Source organism: Mytilus galloprovincialis, chromosome 13, assembly GCF_965363235.1.
Source record: "Mytilus galloprovincialis chromosome 13, xbMytGall1.hap1.1, whole genome shotgun sequence".
Lineage (NCBI taxonomy): Eukaryota > Metazoa > Mollusca > Bivalvia > Mytilida > Mytilidae > Mytilus > Mytilus galloprovincialis.
Window position 1 is genome coordinate 39,103,677 of NC_134850.1, and position 22,813 is coordinate 39,126,489.

General features: G+C 32.9%; 1 protein-coding gene across 1 annotated transcript; it reads left to right on the top strand.

The window, feature by feature from the left end:
- Nucleotides 1-1,451: 1,451 nt before the first annotated feature.
- LOC143057792 (uncharacterized) lies at nucleotides 1,452-22,813 on the top strand. Its single transcript, XM_076231199.1, has 16 exons — nucleotides 1,452-1,556; nucleotides 9,336-9,548; nucleotides 10,102-10,245; nucleotides 11,185-11,339; nucleotides 11,848-11,941; nucleotides 12,708-12,851; nucleotides 15,560-15,636; nucleotides 16,037-16,126; nucleotides 16,718-16,817; nucleotides 17,336-17,505; nucleotides 18,026-18,153; nucleotides 18,465-18,574; nucleotides 19,944-20,048; nucleotides 20,991-21,121; nucleotides 21,617-21,708; nucleotides 22,502-22,813. The coding sequence occupies exons 1-16, from the start codon at nucleotides 1,524-1,526 to the stop codon at nucleotides 22,654-22,656; spliced, it is 1,941 nt and encodes a 646-aa protein (XP_076087314.1). The 5' UTR covers nucleotides 1,452-1,523; the 3' UTR covers nucleotides 22,657-22,813.

The following is a 22,813-nucleotide window of genomic DNA, read 5'->3' on the forward strand; positions in this document are numbered from 1 at the left end:
ATCGTCGAATGTGAACACCGTCCGGTCAAATTTTTTGGTAGAAAACATTTTTGTTTATCATGAAGTTTATATTTTCGTATAATATATTTATTGATCTCATAGATTCCTAAATATCGTAAAGCAAAATAGATATTAACACTTGTGTTGATCATTTCAATATATTTAAAGCATATATCGGCGAATGTGAATACCATCCGGTCAACTTTTTTAGCAATAAAACATTTTTTTTTTACTTAAAATTTATATTTTCGTATAATTCATTTATAAATCTCACAGATTCCTGAATTTCTTGAACAAATATTGTAAAACAAAAGAGATATAAACATTTGTTGCCGTTCATCGTACGCAATTACGACTAAACACAATTACGAACGATTTTCAATTTTTGCTCTCTGAAATCATATTTATCTATATTAATCAATAAATTTTTCTATAAATAAAAACCCTAGTAAAATTCCCTTGTTTTCATGATAATACAATTCATGTGCACTTGGTGAATGTTGATGACAAAATCGTTTTGAAAATATTTTAAGAACAACAATCTGGCCTACAAATTATATTGAAAAAAAACATAAAGATAAGCCTTATTTTGTTAATATATAGAAAGAAAAATATCTCCTGGTTCTGTTCTTGTCTTGTAAAACGATGTCACGCAAATCTTACTAAATTATCCTAAAATGAATGGAAAATTGGATGGGGATATGATGCAAAAGGAAAGCCTTCATGCATACAACTTCAATTCTAACGTATAAACATTTCAAGAAAAGTAGTCTACATAAATAAATATTAATCACAGTTCAGAAATCGTTCGTAATTGTGTGCGGTCTGAGGTGTCCGGTAGCGTATAAAGGCGAGTGTGAATATTGTTATGCGTTTACTTTACTACATTATGCGTTTACTTTACTACATTGGTTAGAGGTATAGGGGGAGGGTTGAGATCTCACAAACATGTTTAACCCCGCCGCATTTTTGCGCCTGTCCCAAGTCAGGAGCCTCTGGCCTTTGTTAGTCTTGTATTATTTTAATTTTAGTTTCTTGTGTACAATTTGGAAATTAGTATGGCGTTCATTATCACTGGACTAGTATATATTTGTTTAGGGGCCAGCTGAAGGACGCCTCCGGGTGCGGGAATTTCTCGCTACATTGAAGACGTGTTGGTGACCCTCTGCTGTTGTTTTTTTTATTTGGGCGGGTTGTTGTCTCTTTGACACATTCCCCATTTCCATTCTCAATTTTATCGTACGGTCAACTTTATTTGCTCCAAAATATTTTTTTTTTTTTTTTTTTTTTTATTTTCATGAAAGATATTTTAATATCTTTAAGGTCTACAAATATTAAACAAATCTACCGAATAACAAAAAAGAAATGACTATTTATATGTAGTCCGGTCTACCGTCCTGTCACTAGTGCAACCCTTTTTTAAATTCGCTTTGTTGAAAGCTCCGCAATATTAGTCCGTCACTTCCGATTTCCAAGGGCACATGTAAACAATGAAATGAAAGAAGGCAAAAAATGAGAAAAAGATGATTATCTACGTTGAAAATAAGGCTTTCCCTGTATGTAAACAAATTTTAATTATATATTTCAATTTAAAGATTAATTATTAGACCTATCCTAATGATTTTAAAGCATTTACGAACTATTTTCATTCCCTTAGATAAATTATTTGCTTCTTTTCCTTTCCAAATTTGTATGATATATAATATATTTTTTTCATAGTATTTACTATTAGGCCAACTAAAATTAATTAGTAGATTTTCATCCAAATTTTTGAAAAAAATGGGGCGGGTGGGAGGATTTTATTTTTTAAATTTTATTTCATATGAAACCATTTTGTGACGAGTTCTTCATATATGCATGTGTAATAATAAGCTTATATCATGTATGCACAGGTATGAGGAATCTTACATTATCTTTCAAATCCTAGAATAAATGTCTCTAATTGCGGCTTTAGAAATTAAAAAACAAAAACGTGTAGAAATGATCTCTTTAGTTGGACTTTCTACACTAAATGTATTTGGGTTTCTAAACGATGGTTTTAGTTCCCATAAAATGAAGAAAATGCATTGTTATGCAATACAATTATTACGAGAACAATAAAATCAAAACTTAAACAGTGTTGAAAATAATAGGAATGGTACTTATGCATTTAGGCAAGATGAAAATATAATTACCATGTAAAACATGAACTTAAAAAAAAAAAAAAAAAAGAAATTGTTGTTTAATGACTCTTTTGGGGTATTTGGGCATTTTCTGTTTTAATTCAACAAGAAAAGACAGTCATAGGTAAAATCTAAGGGCTTGTGTAAATAAAAAGTGTATGTTAGTCGACTTTTTAAACTCAACATAGGGTCATAATTTAAATCTAACAAGTTTGTGTTTGTGTTTCAATATTTTTAATCCAGTCATGTTTTCTGTATCAATGGGTTCCACGAGTCTTGCGCTTTGGATATGTCTTTCACATTTAAACTTCCTGTAAAAAGTCATTGCATAAAAAAATTTAGTCCCAGATTACTCTGACGTCCAACGGCTGTTTTGCCAGACAAGCTGGGGCCGTGGGACTACGGGCCCCAGCTTGTCTAGCAAAACACCCGTTGGACGTCAGAGTAATCTCGGACTAAATAAAATAGTTTTCTAATCACATAAATTTGGGACATCTCGCGATTTGTGGACTAGGACACAGCGTTTTTTCTCGTATCACGAATATTTCACATCATTCTCGTTATCAATCTTTACTCTCGGAAGATGATGTTGTCATCATAGAGCAGCAAAATATGTCGGCAATCATTTTGGTTAGATTTCTTCGAAGTACAAAACCGAAATTTGAAACAGGAAGTTATAAATGAAATGAAATGTTAACGGTTATAGGTAACGGAAACGAACAAAATCCGTAAATCGTAAATTTTATAAAATAAAAAAAATCGGGGCGGGTAGATTTCAGAGGGGCGGGCGGGGATGAAAATCTATCAATTAATTTTAATTGGCCTTATAAAGTCTAAATGACTTGCATGAATAACATTTTATTTGCCAGTCGTCATACTGGAGGGGGAGGGGGTTATCTCTAAAGGTTCCATCATAACAAAGAGACAAATATGGCCGTATTTTCACCTCAAAAACTACTCTGTGTACAGACTTACCTGTGCAATTTGAAAGTTTTAATGTCTAGCATCCACTAGATATATAAAAGTTAAATGCATTTTGTGTTTAAAAAAGATATAATCTCTCTTGGTTTTTGATGGGCATTTTTTTTCCTTTCTGCAGAAGGTGTAAAAATAAACAAACACCTGAATTACTTTGATACTGTCCACTCATAATGTGAATCTCCCAACGGGAGTACAATAATCCCGTTTTCAGGGGTCTCCTCCCGTCCTCCCGTTTAGGAGAAAATACTCCCGTGTATGAAATATTTTGTGTTTCAGAAAGATAATTTCTCTTGGATTTTGATGGGCATTTTTTTTCCTTCATGCAAAAGGTCTGAAAATTAACTAAGTTGTGGTACAACTATGAGATGCTCCCTCAGGTAAAAAACCGGTTTGTATTGTTTTGATTGTCCTTAATTGACATGGACAAGAGGTATCTTCTGTAGTGTTTGCTATGTATGTTTTATATCAGTATAGTAAGAGAGATAACTCTGTTATGTGTTGGAACAATGTATGTGAACTGCTTGTCTCCCTTTGTACTGTTATATATATATGATGCTGAGTTTCCGGTTACGTAATAAATGATGTACCTTCAATGGTGTTTGTTTGTATGCCAGTAATCAGGTTTAATCCGTGTGTTCCATGCCACAAACAGTATATTTAAATTGGCGACGAGGATAATCAAAGGTTGTATTACAAAATGGGATCAGTTTTACTACCAGATGTTAGCGGTATTCAGAACTTTGACATTTCTGACTCGACAGGATTGTCTGCACGTTGGAAACGATGGCTTCGGGCGTTTCAACTATTTGCCGCAGGAAAAGGGGTTACAGACGTAGATAAAAAATATGCATTATTATTGCACACAGCCGGAATGAATGTTCAAGACATTTTCTTCACATTGCCGGAAGGTGCCGGAGAAGGTGCATATGAGAAAGCGGTGAGTGCGCTAGATGCTTATTTCACACCACTTTCAAATGCCCCTTATGAACGATCAATTTTTCGATCTATGATTCAGTCTTCTTCAGAGACAATTGAACAATATATAACGCGTCTTCGACAGAGAGCTGATACATGTGATTTTGGCAATCAAAATGCAATTGATGAAAGAATACGAGATCAAATTATTGATAAATGTTTAAGTCACCATCTCAGACGTAAATTACTTGAGAAAGGTAGGACACTAACTTTAGCAAATGTTAGAAGTATTGCAAAAGCTATGGAAGACTCAGAACGACAAGCTAAATCAATTGAAGGTCAAGGTCAAGTCAACATGATACAGTCAAAAGGTAAACAGTATGGAAAGAACAGTTTTAATTCTGGTAACAAAAGTTTTAATTCGGGTAACAAGTCTACATGTACAGCAACTTGCTACAGTTGTGGGCGTGAAGGTCACATTAGGACTGACCCTAGCTGTCCAGCTCGGGGGAAGAAATGCAGGAAGTGTAAAATTGTTGGTCATTTTGATAAAGTTTGTAAAACTAAGGATAAGTCAAAACACGGAAAGATTCGTCAAGTTGTTGAACAACCACAGAATAACACGGATGATGAGGAATATGTATTTAGCATGATCGGTGTAAATCAGATAAATTCTGTGTGTGAAAATATTGTTGTCAATATAGGGAATGTGAATTTGAAAATGATAATTGATTCTGGAGCATCATGTAACATCATGGGAATAAATTTATGGAATTATTTAAAAGATAATCGTGTGAAATGTGTTTCGTCCAAGTCTACAAAGAGTTTATTCGCATATGGTAGTGAGGAACCATTGAAAATCGCTGGAATATTTACAGCTACTGTACAATGTAACAATAGAACTTTAAAGGATATTGAATTTGTTGTTATTGAAGGCAAAGGTCAGGCTTTGTTAAGTCGTAATACAGCAGAACAGTTAGGTGTGCTGCAGCTTGTTCACAGTGTTAGTGAACCTGGAACAATTAAGGACAAGTATCCAGAATGTTTTACAGGAGTTGGTAAATTGAAATCATTTCAGTTACAGATACCTATCGACCCAGATGTTGAACCCGTTATTCAGCCTATGAGGAGGGTACCGTTTAATCTGCGCGATAAACTTGGCAAGAAGTTAGATGAACTTTTAGATTTAGATATAATTGAACATGTCAATGAACCTAGTCAATGGGTTTCTCCAGTAGTGGTCGTGCCAAAACGTTTAGGTGATGACATCAGACTATGTGTTGACATGCGCCAGGCTAATACAGCTGTGAAACGAGTACGACATCCGATTCCAACAATAGATGAACTATTGCAAGATATGAACTCTAGTAAAGTGTTTAGTAAGCTTGATGTAACTTGGGCCTATCACCAAATTGAGTTAAAACCAGAGTCTAGGGAAATAACTACTTTTGTAACTCATAAAGGGTTGTTTAGGTATAAGCGCCTTATGTTTGGTATTAGTTGTGCCCCTGAATTATATCAAAATATCATGCAACAAGTCCTTCAGGGCTGTGAGGGTGTTCATAACATTATGGATGATATTATTGTACATGCTAGTAACCAGGTTGAACATGATAAATGTCTTGAAAATGTTGTTAGGGTACTGAGAGACAAAGGTATTACTTTAAACAATGATAAATGTGAATTTAATATGTCCAAAGTAGTGTTCATGGGTCATGTTTTGTCTGGTCGGGGTATTGGGCCAGCAGATGTTAAAGTCAAAGCTGTCGTTGAAGCACGTGAGCCAAGAACTTCAGCAGAAGTTCGTAGTTTCTTAGGTCTTGTTAATTATAGTGCTAGATTTATTTCTGACTTAGCTACTATTTCAGCTCCGCTGCGTGCACTTACTCGTAAAGATGCAACGTTCACATGGGGAAAAGATGAACAAAGGTTGTTCGATGAGCTAAAACGTCGTCTTGCCAATGCGGAAACTTTAGGTTATTATGACAAGTCGGCACTGACTAAGGTAATCGCAGATGCTAGTCCAGTTGGACTCGGAGCCGTGCTCATACAAGAACAAAACGGTGAGATGCGCATTATTTCTTACGCGAGTAGGAGTTTAAGCGATACGGAACGCAGATATTCGCAGACCGAAAAAGAGGCTCTAGCCTTGGTATGGGCGTGCGAAAGGTTTCATGTTTATATCTATGGAAGCCAGTTCGAGCTCTTAACGGATCATAAACCGCTTGAGTGTATTTACTCTACAAAGTCGAAAGTATGTGCTCGAATTGAGCGCTGGGTTCTCCGTATGCAACCATATACATATACTGTACGGTATATTCCCGGACCGAAAAATATAGCCGACTCGCTATCACGTTTGATCAAAGAAGGAACAACACGTGACAATCGGGAAAATATAACTGAGGAATACGTTAAATTTGTAGCTCAAGAATCAACACCGGTTGCGATGACAACACGCGAAATCGAAAGAGCTTCCGAGAATGATCCTGAATTAAAGGCTGTCCGAGAATGTCTTGTTCACAGTCAGTGGCACCGTATCGAGTTCAAAGAATATCTACCGATTCGAAGTGAACTATGTGCTATTGGTCAATTAGTACTTCGGGGTACTCGTATCGTGATACCTATTAGTTTACGGGAACAGGTACTTCAGCTTGCTCATGAAGGTCACCCTGGCATTGTTGTCATGAAAACGCGTTTACGAAGTAAGGTCTGGTGGCCAGGGATAGATAAAAGTATTGAGAAGTTTTGTCGAAGCTGTTATGGTTGTCAATTGGTTAGTCAGCCTAGTAAACCAGAACCGTTAAAGCGTACCGAGTTGCCCTCTGCGCCGTGGCAACACTTAGCTGCTGATCTGTTAGGACCGTTACCGAGCAATCATTATATGTTTGTATTAGTTGATTATTATAGCCGCTATTTTGAAGTCGCTGTTACTAAGAATATTTCGACGGAAAATATTACGTCGTTGATTTCAAAATTTTGCTTGACTCATGGATTGCCGTTATCAATTCACACCGATAACGGACCCCAGTTTGTTAGTCAACATTTTAAGAACTTTATGTCCGAACATGGTATAGTCCATCATAGAACAACTCCGTTATGGCCACAGGCTAACGGCGAAGTAGAGCGCCAAAATCGTTCGATAATGAAGCGTGTCAAAATTGCGCAAGCCGAAGGTCGCGACTGGAAATTAGAATTGAGTAAATTTTTAATCATGTACCGTAGTACTGCTCATTCTACAACAGGAGTAAGTCCGTCCGAATTACTTTTTGGTCGAAAAATCAGAACAAAGTTACCTGAGTTGATTGATTATAATATTAATGATTTTGAAGTACGCGACCGAGACGCCGAACAAAAGGAAAAAGGAAAAATATATGCTGATAAGCGTCGTGGTGCGTGCGAGAGTGATATTCGTGTCGAAGATCAAGTTCTAGTCGGGCAAGACCGTGGAAATAAAATGTCTACACCTTTTGTTCCATCCCCTTTTAAAGTGGTTGAGAAAATTGGTAATAGTGTATTGGTTGAATCTGACCAAGGTGTTCAATACAGGAGAAATGTGACACATTTAAAGAAATTTATTGAGAAAGAAAATAATGATTTATCTTGCTCACAATCTGATGCAAACAAAAATGTAGTTAATACAGAGTCTGAAATTGTTACTAGTCACAAAGATGATTTTGAGAATTTAAATGAATCTAGCAATTTTGATGAAAATAAGTGTTTAAGTTCTAGTCAAGATGAAACTTGTAGTATGAAAGATAGACCAGTCAGATTGAAAAGGTTACCGTCAAAGTTTGACGATTTTGTTTTGAAATAATATGTGTACTATTATGAACAATTACAAGTTACATGATTTATGTTATAAAGGTATTAATAACAAATGTTTTTGTTGTTGTTGACATATTATTGACAATGTTGTTTATTTGAATTTTTATGTTTAAACAAAATTGACATAGGGTAGTTCAATTTTTATTTGTAAAACAAAAATGTCAAGATGTTTTCAATTCTAAAAAAGAAGGAAGAGATGTAGTGTTTGCTATGTATGTTTTATATCAGTATAGTAAGAGAGATAACTCTGTTATGTGTTGGAACAATGTATGTGAACTGCTTGTCTCCCTTTGTACTGTTATATATATATATGATGCTGAGTTTCCGGTTACGTAATAAATGATGTACCTTCAATGGTGTTTGTTTGTATGCCAGTAATCAGGTTTAATCCGTGTGTTCCATGCCACAAACAGTATATCTTCACAACTACAGGTGAGTTAAAGAGTTCATCTGAGTCAGTGAGTGGACAGTATCAAAGTAATTCAGTTGTTTGTTTATTTTTACACCTTCTGCAGAAAGGAAAAAAAATGCCCATCAAAAACCAAAAAAGATTTTATCTTTTAATACAAAATGCATTTAACTTTTATATATCTGGTGGATGTTAGACATTAAAACTTTCCAAACAGCACAGGTAAGTCTGTACACAGAGTAGTTTTTGAGGTGAAAATACGGCCATATATGTCCATTTGTTATGATGAACCTTAAATAGCAGGCTATTTGGTAGAGAGTTTCAGTTAGCAAAAATCTGTATCATAATAAATAATAAAATATGGACGTATTTTTAAATATTCTGTGTAAAGACTTATCTGTGCAGTTTGGAAAGTTTTAAGGCCTGGCATCCACTAGATCATTTTGTAGATATAAACAAGTTAAATTTATTTTTCCATTCGTCTCAACTCAGCTGATTCTGTACCCTCGATCTAAACTCATCCGTAATATGTAGGTTTCCATTACTGATTTTCTGTAAAGGAGGGGAATAAAAAAGTATTAAAATATTAGCACTAGCAGTAAATCGTTCAGCTTCCAGCAAAGAAATGTAAGGCGTAGACACATGTCACATACCGTATTACAGCCAGGGATGGCTCTATGAACACATTCAAGGCCACATAAATAGGTCACCCCTTTGGTTTGTTTATAATAGAATTCAGAAAACTAGTACCATAAATTAACTGCTAGTACATCTGCAAAAAAAAATGTACTGGAAATAGAGGCAGGTACATTTTATTACCAAGGAAAAAACTGCTGATGTAGGTACTGCAACCTACTTTTTTATATCTGTCTTTGGGACCGCCACTAGCCTAAAAAAACCTTGTCTAACCCTCATTCAAGTATTTCAATATTTTTTTGTTCAAAGTTTAATTACTGTCTAACTGTTTAATTTCCTTTGAAACTTTTCAGCATTGAATTTTTAAAGAACTGTTTAACATGTTTAATGATGTGATTTTTTTCAAGTTTCGCACATTTGTGACTCTAGTGGATCCTACAGATAAGATAGCCAGAGTCAGAGCCCACCTTCTACATTCCCTTCATGAGATTGGACGAGAGGACCATCAGTTCAGACTAAGATTCAAAGGTCAATATCTGCGTGATGCATTTTATCTGGAGGATTATGACATCGGTGAAAATGCTGTCATCAAGATGGTCCCCATGTCAAAGAGGAACGATGTAAGTGATTCATAAAAATGTTATTGGCAAAACCATATATGACAAAATAAGAAATCAACACTTTATCAACTATATGAGTCTGAAGACCTTTTCTTGATTTATTTTCATCAGGAATACTCAAAGCCAAATATTTCAATCCAATGATGTTTAAAAACTTAAACAGTTGAAAAGCTATATGTTCAAAAAGGACATTAAAAAATTCAACTTTGCCTTATGGAGTTGAATTCATTAGCATTCTATGGCTTTTAATGGTGTTAATGTTTTTGGAGAACTCACTGTATGTATGAAGTTGCATTAAGCATGTTTAGCAATGTTTAGTAAAACAAATTAGGAAATTTATACCAAAAGACAGAAAAGTAAAGTCTGAATAAGAATTATTTCAAATGTATTTTATAATTTTGCCATATGTGTATGTATATATAATTGTTAATATATAGATCTGCCTCAAGTGTTTTATATTTAAAAAAACATCCAAGTGCATTTGTACTTGAAAGCTGTAATCAATTTGGACATATTTTACTTCACACACTTAGACTTTCTTATCTTTTATCAGTCTGTGTACGATCTTAAATCCTTAACCAGCAGTACAACATTGAATCTTGACCTTGGACCAGGACAAACAGAAGATGTGAAGTCAGCATTATACAGAGAACTGAAAGGCTTCTGTTTTAGAGAAAAGCTTATCAGTGATTTTTCTGTAAGTTTTCCAATAATATCTTATTGTGATGATTAAAACCATGGTACCAATTTTGTAATAAATATAAAAAAGAAGATGTGGTATGATTGCCAATGAGAAAACTATCCGCAAAAGACCAAAATGACACAGACATTAACAACTATAGTTCACCGTACAGCCTTCAACAATGAGCAAAGCCCATAGTCAGCTATAAAGCATATCTGTACATACAGTGTATATACATGCATAGCAATCTGAAATTAGAATAAAATATATATAAGTACCACGCCTCAATAACAAGGATCTGACTAAGTTCTGTTCTACAGTGAACCTTCTTGGTCCTTCTTTTTATGCCCCACCTACTATAGTAGAGGGACATTATGTTTTCTGGTCTTTGTGTTTGTTCATCCTCTGTCCTGCTTCAGGTTTTAGTTTTTGGTCAAGGTAGTTTTTGATGCAGTTAAAGTCCAATCAACTTGAAACTTAGTATACATGTACATGTCCCTTATGATATGATCTTTCTAATTTTAAGTCAGTGAGAGTTTTGACCAAAATTTCAAGGTCCACTGAACATTGAAAATGATATATTTTTTAAATATTGCAATTTTCAACTTCTATGGTAAAGGATGGTATGATTTATTTTTAAGAAGTGTCCTTTTTCCATAAAACCACAATTTACTCTGTTTCTAACAAAATAAAGTATCTTCAAAAAATAATATTTACTCAAGTATGGAAACATAGATTTTGAAATCCACAAATCATTGGGTTGGATGAAATCCAGTACCGGTATTTTTCATATTGTATCCTGGAACAAAAGTACCTAAACTGTATGTATTTTCACCTTAGAGTTGTAGTATTTGTTGTCTTGTCGCTGTTGTAACAATACAGTATATATATTTTGAATCAAGCTTCATTTGCTACATGCATTTTTATGGCTACATAATGTGTTTTTAATTACAGGGTTTGATGTACATGCACTTCCTGACAGCCTGTCTAACACTGCTGACAGTTTACTGGTACTCGTTCTCCTGGACCTTTCCACTGTTCCTTATTGGAGTTATCTTCTGTCCACAATTTACCAGGATTGGCGGTTATGTTGGAAACTATACTCACTGGTAAGTACATCTGAACAGTAAAATCAAGATAAAGCTGAACGACATTGAGTTGAGGCATTTGTTAAAAAAGGAAAATTCTTGCTCCTTTACATAATCTTATAATAAATTATAACTTTGATCTACTAAGTATCATTTATTAGATGTGCCAAAACCATATATTTAAATTTGGTTAATCAATTTAGAAATTTCACCAGTTTGACCTCCAACATTTAGTAATGATATATTCATTCTTTTTCAATTGTTGTGCAAACCCAAAGGTGAGAAGAATTAAGTGATCATAGCAAATTGGCAATTTAAATCGTATAATACTGCAATCTTAAAAAATAACATTTGTACTAGCATTTTATACTGTTGCTATTTAGCCTATTCAATAATCTTAACAATACCAATGAATATATTTTTTTTATATTAATTTAGAGTCTTTAAAGGGGAGTTACCTGCAATAATGAAGCTTGCTACAAAAGTAATTAAATGTATTTGGTAATGATTTTGGTATATGTTGTTTTAGGAAGTTTGTGTTTTGTGTAGTATATGCAGTAGGAGCCATGGCAACATTAGGAGTCTCTCTGTATTATTCTGCTGTCCAATGGATGAGTATTGTGGTAAGATATAAAACAGATGTACTCTTAGTATCTTCTTCAAATAACAAGAGGTTTACCGGAAATGGGATGACACTTTGTACCATGCCTACATGTTTTAGTTAAATCTATTTGTCTTAAAGCTCCCTATATTTCTGAAGGTAATTTTCTTCAATAGATATTTAATAAAAAAAATTAGTATGTTCTTCTATTAAATAAAAAGATAATTCATTCATTCAAATAAAAAAGTATGTGTGGTTCCAGTTACATCTAAAAAAAAGTTAGGCTAGGTAGTTAGGGATTTTTTTTTATGTTTTTTTTTTACATGAGTCTATGGGAGCAACATTCTGACTTTAACAGTGCTTAATGAAAAATGACAATAAAATCTTTAGGGTAGGCTATTTTTAAGACTAAAAAGTAGGGACGGTAGGGTTACTGGAACCACACATATATTTTTATTTGGCCTTATTACAATATCCACTACTGTGGATACCAATTATTGTGGATTGAAGAAAAATTGTATTATGGTGGATATTTGAATCCATAATTTTACTCAATCTATAAAATTTGTATATCATTGATCATTTAAATTTGTTGCTTATCTATACCCACAAAATTAAATTCCCTATTTCCCTATATCCAGGAATATTGGTATCCCATGAATAACAATAAATCCATAGTAAAAATAACTTAAGGTTTAACTGTATATGACATTTATTGATTCAAATTGATTGAAGGAATGTATTTATTTAGATAGATTTAAAATTGTCTCATATTTTTTTAATTTTAGAATCATGGTTGTAAAGACTGGGTGTTTGTAGATGAGTGTTCCCACAAACATGTGTTTACAGCAATCTTCTTCAGTTTTAATGCCCTCCTGTTACTTGGAGCTGCCATTATAGTCGCCATTTTGTTCTTTAACTTCAGACTGCAGGTTTGTGAAAGTTTTATTTTGTGTTTGCAAACAATTGCTTATCATCTTAGATATTTCAAAAAATGTAGGATTTCAAATCGAAACTAGTGATATGTTTTGTTTATAATTATTACTTGCTTGTAGCAAGAAATTAAAACAAGATAACTTTATTTAATGTAAATGTAAATAAGAAGGTGTGTTATGATTGCCAATGAGATGGATATGAGATGGATATCAACCAGAGTTCTAATAAAGTGGATATAAGCAATGATAGGTTCCTGTACACCTTCAACAATGCAAAAAACATAAAAAAAGTTTGCTTTAAAAGGCCCCGACATAAAAAATTTGAATAATTTAAAGCAGAACACTAACAGTCTATATCTGGGATAAACTTGTTATTTTATTTTTACTAGACATTCAAAATCATAATTTTATATGTAAATATATATGAACCATGGATGTTAATAGAAAAGAATATATTGACAATGAAAGTATTAAGTAAATGTTGTTCTATATGTCCTATATGAATATAAAGTTGAGCTTATATTAAAAAAAATCTGTTTTTCTTATTTATTGAAAATACTTCCATATTTATCAAAGAAGTGATATGGAATTATTTTTTTTTATCCGAAACCAAGAGTGTTGTTTAAGTCATATGAAACGAGTGGCTGGTGAAAAATAATGTTTATCCAATTCTTGAACTTATGCATGTATTTATCATAAAATTAGTCTTCTGTGCACGATTTTATCACTTTTTACTCATCCATATCATATAATATGAAATAAAAAAAAATCTCTAGGACTGTAAGGATGTGAAAATATGGCAGCTAATAATTGTCGTATTTTGAAGCCATAGTTTACCGTTTGTCACCTTACAAGGTATATTTAGTATACATCAACAAAGAAACATGGGTATTGTGTATAACATATATACTAAGATAATAGTTTATTTTAATGGCAGATACATGCATATTGCAGTTACCAGATTTTTACGAGAAAGGTCACACTGAGTTCACTGCATACAGAAAACATATCAGCGAATTTCTTCTTAATTTGGACAAATTGAAGAATTTCTTGCAAAAAAGTATATTTTGTATAATAAAAAGTTGCAAAAAAACATGTGCATCATATTTTTGATACCCCACCTACGATAGTAGAGGGCATTACGTTTTCTGGTCTATGCGTCCATTCGTCCGTCTGTTCGTTCATCCGCCCGTCTGTCCCGCTCAGGTTAAAGTTTTTGGTCAAGGTAGTTTTTGATGAAGTCCAATCAACTTAAAACTTAGTTCCTAATGCAGGGTTCGTACGGGGCATGGAATCCTGGAAAAGTCATGGATTTTTATTTAGGGGGGAAAAGGCCTTTAAAAGTCATGGAAAGCTATATTTTAGTGACAAGTCCTTTAATAGTCATGGAAAATGATTATTTGCACTGTAATCTTTATTGCATGTCTTCAAACATCTAAAATTAAATGATCCCCGTAGTTTTTGTCGAAACTGTTTCTTTTTCAAATGCTAAAAACAAGGCCCCAGTTGTGGTAAGTGTAAAATGAGAATTTAAAATTCGTTTCTTCAAAATTGTTTATGAAAATATGCAACCGCATCTGGTTCCCTTCATAGTGCAATTTGCTTTAACAGTATTGAAATATGAAACCAGCTATCGGAATATTCGAAAACGAAGTTATTGCTACCAAACAGCCGTTGAAAAACACTTTTAATGATAATGTATGGATAGAGGAGCTGAATTGATAAGAGTCCTACATATAGTAAAGAGCAATTTTTCATACAAAAGTTGTGAGGATATCGTCTCGGTATTTAAGAATATGTTTCTGGATAGTAGACAAATGTCACTTCTGAAATGGCAATGATGCCTCTAAGTAGGAAGGTGATAGTTTTTTGTCTACAATGTATTATCTGTTTGATGAAAGTCCAACCAGTCAAGAGGATTATGCCAAATAACCTTTTCTAATACTTTGTTTATTAAAATATTTCAAAATTTGTATATATTCTTTTATACTGTAAAAAGAGGCAGAACATATACCAAAGGGGACATTCAAATGAGTGTGTAGGTCATACTCTTTCATAGAATCTTTGATAACAAGTAGGTCTACATCATTGTTAGCAAACTTAACTCAGTATTGTCATTCATAAATATGTTGGTATTTCTCATTGTGTTTCAGTGCAATTGTGTAATTATTGGATGTTAAAAAGATTGTTTATTTAGTTGCATGGAAAGGACACAAAAGCATGTTTATAGCATTAGGGATGACTTTTTGATCTATAGTTTTGGGGTATGGAAATTTCATAAAACATCCTTGAAAAGTCATGGAAAAGTCATGGAAAAATGGAACTAAAAAGGTGTATGAACCCTGCTAATGATAAAATCTTTCTAATTTTAAAACCAAATTAAACTTTTGACCCCAATTTCACGGTCCACTGAACATAGAAAATGAAAGTGCAAGTTTCAGGTAAAAGTTTTTATCAAGGTAGTTTTTGATGAAGTTGAAGTCCAATCAACTTGAAACTTAGTACACATGTTCCCTATGGTAGGATCTTTCTAATTTTAATGCCTAATTAGAGATTTTACCCAATTTCACTGTCCATTGAACATGGAAAATGATCATGTGAGTGGGGCATCCGTGTACTTTGGACACATTCTTGTATAAGTTTCAAATGACTTTAAATGTTTTTTGCCTAGTTTTTGCTTTAATGAGTTATTTCCTATTCTGTAGATAGGAGATTACATAGAGAAATTCTTGGTACAAGAGAGAGATATTGAAGATGTGATGAAGGCTGCTAGGAATGGAAAGTAAGATTATTATACAAATACGTATTAATTGCTTAAATAATAGTGGATAAGATTATGATTTTTCAGTGTTTTTCCATGAAATGTTTATGATGTAAAGATAACTTTTTTTACATACCAGACATGATTGATTTACTATTGAGCTCTGTTTATCATTCTTTCTATCAATGAAATCATGTAATATGGTTTATTTGTCATGACTGAATCTTGTAAAGTTAAATTGGCATTACAGTTTGTTATGTCTATGATATTGGTATGCATGCATTTGTATTAGCATTTGCACATATCATTAATAAAAAGTCATGAAATTGAAAATATCAATTGAAGTTTGAAGTAAACATATTTTCTGAAGACTTCTATATTATTTGTTTTAAATTAGTAACTGAGAATTTTGATTTTAAAGATTGAAGGAGAAGAGAACAGCAGCTTATGAGCTAGCGGCCATGGCAGCTTCAGGAGATGACAACAAGTTCAGGATTGTTGCTGAAGATGGGTAAGTATAGATGATATATTATCATATTATAACCACTCAAAGTAAACAAATAATCCTTTGGATTCACAACCTCAAATTTTTGGGAAATCTATATAAAATTACTGACATTTAGTGATATTGTTATTTGTATGAGTTGTGTTTATTCAACGAAAGGTTAAAGTTTAAATGAGCCACTGCATCAGTTAAATTATGATGGGGATTTTTAACGACATTGACTACCCATGAGGATTTTGCACAGTTGGATCAGTTAAATAAATGAATAATAATTATTAAGCTTCTTAATGATCAAAATTAGTGTTTGTCAAACTCCTACATAGCCATTGAAAATTTTATGATAAAGTGTGTGGTTCAAGATTTTTGAAATTTTATATTTTTGTCTAAGGGTCAAATTGATATTTTGTCAAAACTTTATGAAAATTAAACAAGCCAAATTAATTTTAGTCAATGTGTTTGGGACCACCTTTTTCTGCAAGTATATGAAATAACTTTGTGAGTAAATAATATAATCTAATTAGATATTCTGTTCAACTTCAGTTTCAAAAATCTGTCTAGTATTTTCACTTTCTTGTCCTTTTATTTATGCCATTGTAGACTTGATGTTCTGTTGTCACTGGCTCTAAGCTCTGATGACTCTACTCAAGAGCATGCTGTAGAGGCTATTGAAGAACTACTCATTATCCCATCAATACAGGTAAGGATCATACCAGCAGATAACAGCAGATAAATGTCAACATTTGCATAATCAAAATTACAAAAAGGCGAGACATATCTCTGTGATAACAGTTTATGAGTCTTAATAACTGTCCTAAAATGTCATATAATCTAGAAAAATATTCTTAATCTAACTTAAAATAGGGCCACAGTTAGCTAATAAAATATTCAGTGTACCTACTATAATTTTTTTTTATTTCTTTAATTAGCACTCAATTTTTTTTGATAGGGTGAGGAAAGATCAATGAAAAGACAATAAAACATACAAAATTTTATTATGTATTTCTGAAACAAATTGTTGCTGTTTCTTGCTTTTAATGATGGAAGTCAATGTTAAACTTGCATATATATTAGTTAGTCACTGAATAGTGTACAATGTGTACATAAGATTGAAATAACAAGGTGTGGTATGATTTGGACAAATTATTATGGACCAATTAAAGTTCATTAGTTGATATTTTATTAATATTGTATTGACTTCAATGTTACTGCTTTTAGGACAACTTTGTTGAGATGGGTGGAGTTAAGACACTAACTGCCTTACTAAGATCTGAGAATTCCAAAGTGATGCAAGAAGCTGCAAGTGCCCTTTACACAATTGTGTCTGAGTCTGATGAGCACAATGAGCATAAAGGTTCAAACCAAAGTGCTGTGGTTGCTGATCATGGGTAAATTTTCGTAACAAAAAAACAAATGAAAATGCTTAAGTTTATGTAGTATTTATAAAACACTGCTTATTTAGTTTAAACAGCCATAAATTTTCGAAACAGAAGTTTAAATAATTGAAAATAATGTTCACTACAAACTCATTGGACAGGAACAGGGGAAGAGAGGGAGTAAAAACAAGGTTTATGCTAGGATTTTTTTTGGTACAGATTCTATTCTGAGAGTGGCAGAGGGGAATTAGAGTAGGAGGGAGGGAAGTGTGCATTATAGGGTTACAGAAGGGGAGTCGGGAATCCTGTGTCTACACTCTCAAATTTCAAGCACAAGTACTGTTTATATTTTATGAAAGCTAAAATAGCTGTATTTAATTTATTTTAAGAACCTTTTGTTGCCAGCTTAACAAAAAACTTGGTGTTTCAAATACTTTGATGTAATAAGTTAGCGTTCTTAACTTTAGTTTTGCCTCACATTAAGGTAAAATATTATCCAACCCAGTGTAATTGATGCTTGTTGTCTTTCCAGCATTGATGACCTGGCCTATGCTTCAAATCAAGGAACAATATACTGTCAGAGAACGGTGGCTAGTATATTCTTAGAACTAGCATTTAACAGAGACATCAGAGCACAACTGGCTTCAAGAAATATTCCTGGTATGTTATAAAGTACAGAAACTAAATCAAAAAATTAAAAAAAGGAATAGATTGAAAAAATCTTTATACATTTGTTTAATAGTGATTTGTGTTAGATTAGTTTTTTCTCCAGTCTAATGGCTTATCAGATGTGTATTGGAACTTTACATTTCGCTAGATTAGTTTGGGAAATTGTAATAAAATAAGAGTTTAAGAATCAGTGTGATTACAGAGAGAATAATATAAGATTCAAGGGAAATAATTCTAACCTATTTTATTATTTTCATAGTTAATTTCTTTGGAATAATATGGATGTCATATTATTATTTCAGCTCAAGCCATGACACATTTGTGTCGTAGTAATGATCCAGAAACACAAAGATATGCCCTACAGACACTGGAATTACTTGCAATAGAGAGTTCAGATATGATTTGTGCTCAGGTTTGTCATACTAATGCCACAAAACTTTGTTATTTTATCTATATTTTTTTCATTTCTGAGAAATATTTGTTAAAGTTCATTTATTGAATAAATAAAGTTGATTTGAAAAAAAGTATATCATTTCAGACAACCTACACAGTTATTTACTCTCATAGTCACACATCATCTTTTTAAAAATCAAATATATAAAAAGAATGCATCGTATGCATGCATGCTTCGTAAATCTCATATTGTTATAAATTGTTCATTAGAGAGAATTGTATAAGCTTGATTAATTTGTGTGTCATCCCTTTTGCATATTTAAATAAATAATAAAATTGAGAATGGAAATGGGGAATATGTCAAAAGAACAACAACCTGACCAACAAGCAGATAACAGTGGATCAACACAGCAAGAAAATCTGGCACCCGGGGGTGGTCCTCAGCTGACCCCTAAATAATAATGTGTCCTACTTCAGTGAAAATGGACGTCATATTAAACTCCAAAACATATAAATGTTTTTTGAAACCATATAACTTGAAAATTTGGCATGAATGTATATTTTTAGCTCACCTGGCCCAAAGGGCCAAGTGAGCTTTTCTCATCACTTGGCGTCCGGTGTCCGTCGTTGTCGTTGTCGTCGACCGTCGTTAACTTTTACAAAAATCATCTCCTCTGAAACTACTGGGCCAAATTAAACCAAACTTGGCCACAATCATCATTGGATTATCTAGTTTAAAAATTGTGTCCGGTGACCCGGTCAACCAACCAAGATGGCCACAATGGCTCAAAATAGAACATAGCGGTAAAATTCAGTTTTTGGCTTATAACTCAAAAACCAAAGCATTAATAGCAAATCTGACAAGGAGTTAAATTGTTTATCAGGTCAAGATCTATCTGCCTTGAAAATTTCAGATGAATCGAACAACCCGTTGTAGGGTTGCTGCCCCTGAATTGGTAATTTTAAGGAAATTTGCTGTTTTTGGTTATTATCTTGAATAATATTATAGATAGAGATAAACAGTGAACAGCAATAATGTTCAGCAAAGTAAGATTTACAAATAAGTCAACACGACCGATATGGTCAGTTGACCCCTTTAGGAGTTATTGCCCTTTATAGTAAATTTTTTACATTTTTCATAAATTTTTGTAGATTTTTAGAAAATATTTTCCACTGTAATTACCGGGCCAAGTTCATTATAGATAGAGATAATTGTAGCAACAAGAATGTTCGGTAAAGTAAGATCTATAAACACATCACCATCATCAAAACATAATTTTGTTATGAATTTATCTGTGTCCATTGTTTAATATGCACATAGACCAAGGTGAGCGACACAGGCTCTTTAGAGCCTCTAGTTTGTGATTAATTGTTATTTTATTTAACAGGAAGAGCTTTTGGATATACTGCTTGAATTACCGCTGAAGACAATGGACGAGAAACTGTATCTTATTGCTGGAAAGATTCTGTTATACTATGCTGAAAATAAAGATGTAAGACTATATATGTATTAACTCTCTAATATACTTTCTCAAATTCTGCTCAAATTTATACCCTTATGTATATATATATTTATTTCCCTGTTTTTTGGGGTCTGACATTTTCATTATTTTAAATTATAATTATATGATCTTAGATATTTGGCTTTTGAAATTTCTGCAACATCTTGAAAAAAGAAACCACATCTGATAACATTCTGCAAAAAGTCACAACAATTCTATTATAGAAAAGGATGAAAGTCTTTGACAAATTATTGTGTTAACTGAAATAGAAACATTCTTTAACAAAAATTCTTTGAAATTTTAGTCTTTCATATTTTCAACTTGACACTTTGTAAGATAAGATAATGATTATTATGCCCCACCTACGATAGTAGAGGGGCATTATGTTTTCTGGTCTGTGCGTCCGTCTGTTCGTTCGTCCGTCCGTTCGTTCGTCCGTCCGTCCGTTCGTTCGTCCATCTGTTCGTTCGTCCGTCCGTTCATTCGTCCGTCTGTCCCGCTTCAGGTTAAAGTTTTTGGTCAAGGTAGTTTTTGATGAAGTTGAAGTCCAATCGACTTCAAACTTAGTATACATGTTCCCTATGATATGATCTTTTTAATTTTAATGCCAAATTAGAGGATTTACCTCAATTTCACGGTCCACTGAACATAGAAAATGATAGTGCGAGTGGGGCATTCGTGTACTGGGGACACATTCTTGTTTTATTAAAGTGTCAGATATTGATCTTACAAATAAATGTACCAGTTTATTACACAGAACAGTTAAAACAAAGATCAATACCCAGCCTACATAGACTTACAAGACACTAAATTTACAATAGTAAGTAGTGAACCAAATGTAAACAGTTATTTATTTTTTATTAAGTCTTTAATATCAATATTGAAATAACCAAAATCTTTGAAAGGCTTATATATTATTTTGTATATTTTCAGACTTGTAAGCAGTTAGTAGAGAATCCAAGCTTGAAGGAATCTTTGACAATCTTTGCCAGGACACAGAATGCTGTATTACAGAAAGTTGTAGCTAAAGTTATATTCTGTACAACAGAACATAAAGGAATCAAGTTAGTTCTTCTTTATATATCTTATGATCTGTTAGGCATTATTTTGATATATATTGGATGATTCTTTGAACATTTGCTTTGTTGATAATTTTTGCATTTAAAAAAAAAGATTACTCTTTGTTATTGCAAACCCTTATTAAGTGTCTAATTTGTGATAGAAATTAAAGGGGTTTGGTTCATAATAAAAGCTGAATGAGCTCCACTGTTTAATATCTGATCCTAAATTTCTTATCATAAATCTTTAGATTAATTTATATGAGGCATTGTTAAGTTATTGAAATGACATTTATAAATACAGGTCAAAATCTCTTTGTTATTTCAAACCCGGAAGTGTCTCATTGGTGAGAGAAATTTTTAAGGGGTTGAGCATGAAATCAAAACTGAATGAGCTCCACTGTTTGATAGCTTTGGTTATCCTAAATCTCTGATCATAAGTTTAAAGATTATTTAATATGAGGTCTTGTTAAGTTATAGAAATAACTTTTATCATTACAGGTCAAAGGCTAAACAGATTCGATTGGATAAAGTACTGGGGTACATCAGGGATAATGCAGCTGACAGAGAAGCATGGGATATGGCTGATCAAGGTTGGTTAATTAAGTTCAAGATTCATGTGGAATCAGCTTAAGCTATATTGAAAGTTTCAAAATTACATATCCGTTTGACAATAGTTTTTTTATACCCCGGCTTTGAAAAAGGAGGGGGGGAATGTTTTACCTCTGTGTGTCAGTCCATCCGTCACATGAATGTTTTAGTCACATTTGTCTCAGGAACTACAATACAAGGATTACTGAAATTTGGTTTCAAGGTTTATATAAGTCTGCTATATATACCCTGTGATATGTTTTCAGATTCATCACACGACAACTTCCTGTTAACAGAACACTTGTATTATTTTACACATGATAGCCAAGTTGAAAATTTTCGTCACATTTTTCTTAGGAACTACAATACAAGGATTTCTGAAATTTGGTTTTAGTGTTTATATAAGTCAGCTATACCGTGTGATGCATTTTCAGATTCATCACTTGACAACTTCCTGTTTACCGAACACTTGCATATTTTTATACTATTAAAATTATCCACTTATGGCAGGGGTATCATCAAGGAACAAATTTATCAATGTTAAATGTCTTAATGGTCAAAATTCACGAATGCAGTTTTAATGGTTTTTACGTTCTATCTAGATATAGTTTAGAAAAACACCATTGCACTTCATTTGAGAAACAATTTTTTAATATACTGAAATTTCACAAAATTCTTTATAGTGATTGGATTTTAAACAGCCTATAACAAGATAATTTATCATTATTATTTGCATAGTAAACTTGAAGGGATAAAAATCATTAATACAATTCCTATTTTTCATTCCCTGTTTAGGTCTACAAGCAATGAATTGTGATGATGATAACCTGTCTACTCTACCAACACTCAGTACCCTGGAGAAGCTGAACAAGATGGGATCCAAGGAACAGTTTGGTTCTAAAACCTCACTGGGATCTGATGTTAAACCATCTGGTAGTTCATCAGACTGAACACTTAACATTTATACTTATATTTTAGCAATAGACTGTGATTATTCTCTCTTCTTTTGCAATCAAATATTTTGTCCTTGACATTTGTTTTGTTATCTGTATTTACTCCATATCTTATTTCAAACCTCTGTTTAGATAAAGTTCAGGTTTTTATTTT

Coding starts and splice junctions, on each gene's coding strand:
- LOC143057792 (XM_076231199.1), top strand. CDS start 1,524: ATGATTATCTACGTTGAAAATAAGGCTTTCCCT. Junction 18,154..18,464: donor GGCTTCAAGAAATATTCCTG/GTATGTTATAAA, acceptor TTATTATTTCAG/CTCAAGCCATGACACATTTG. Junction 20,049..20,990: donor ACTATGCTGAAAATAAAGAT/GTAAGACTATAT, acceptor GTATATTTTCAG/ACTTGTAAGCAGTTAGTAGA.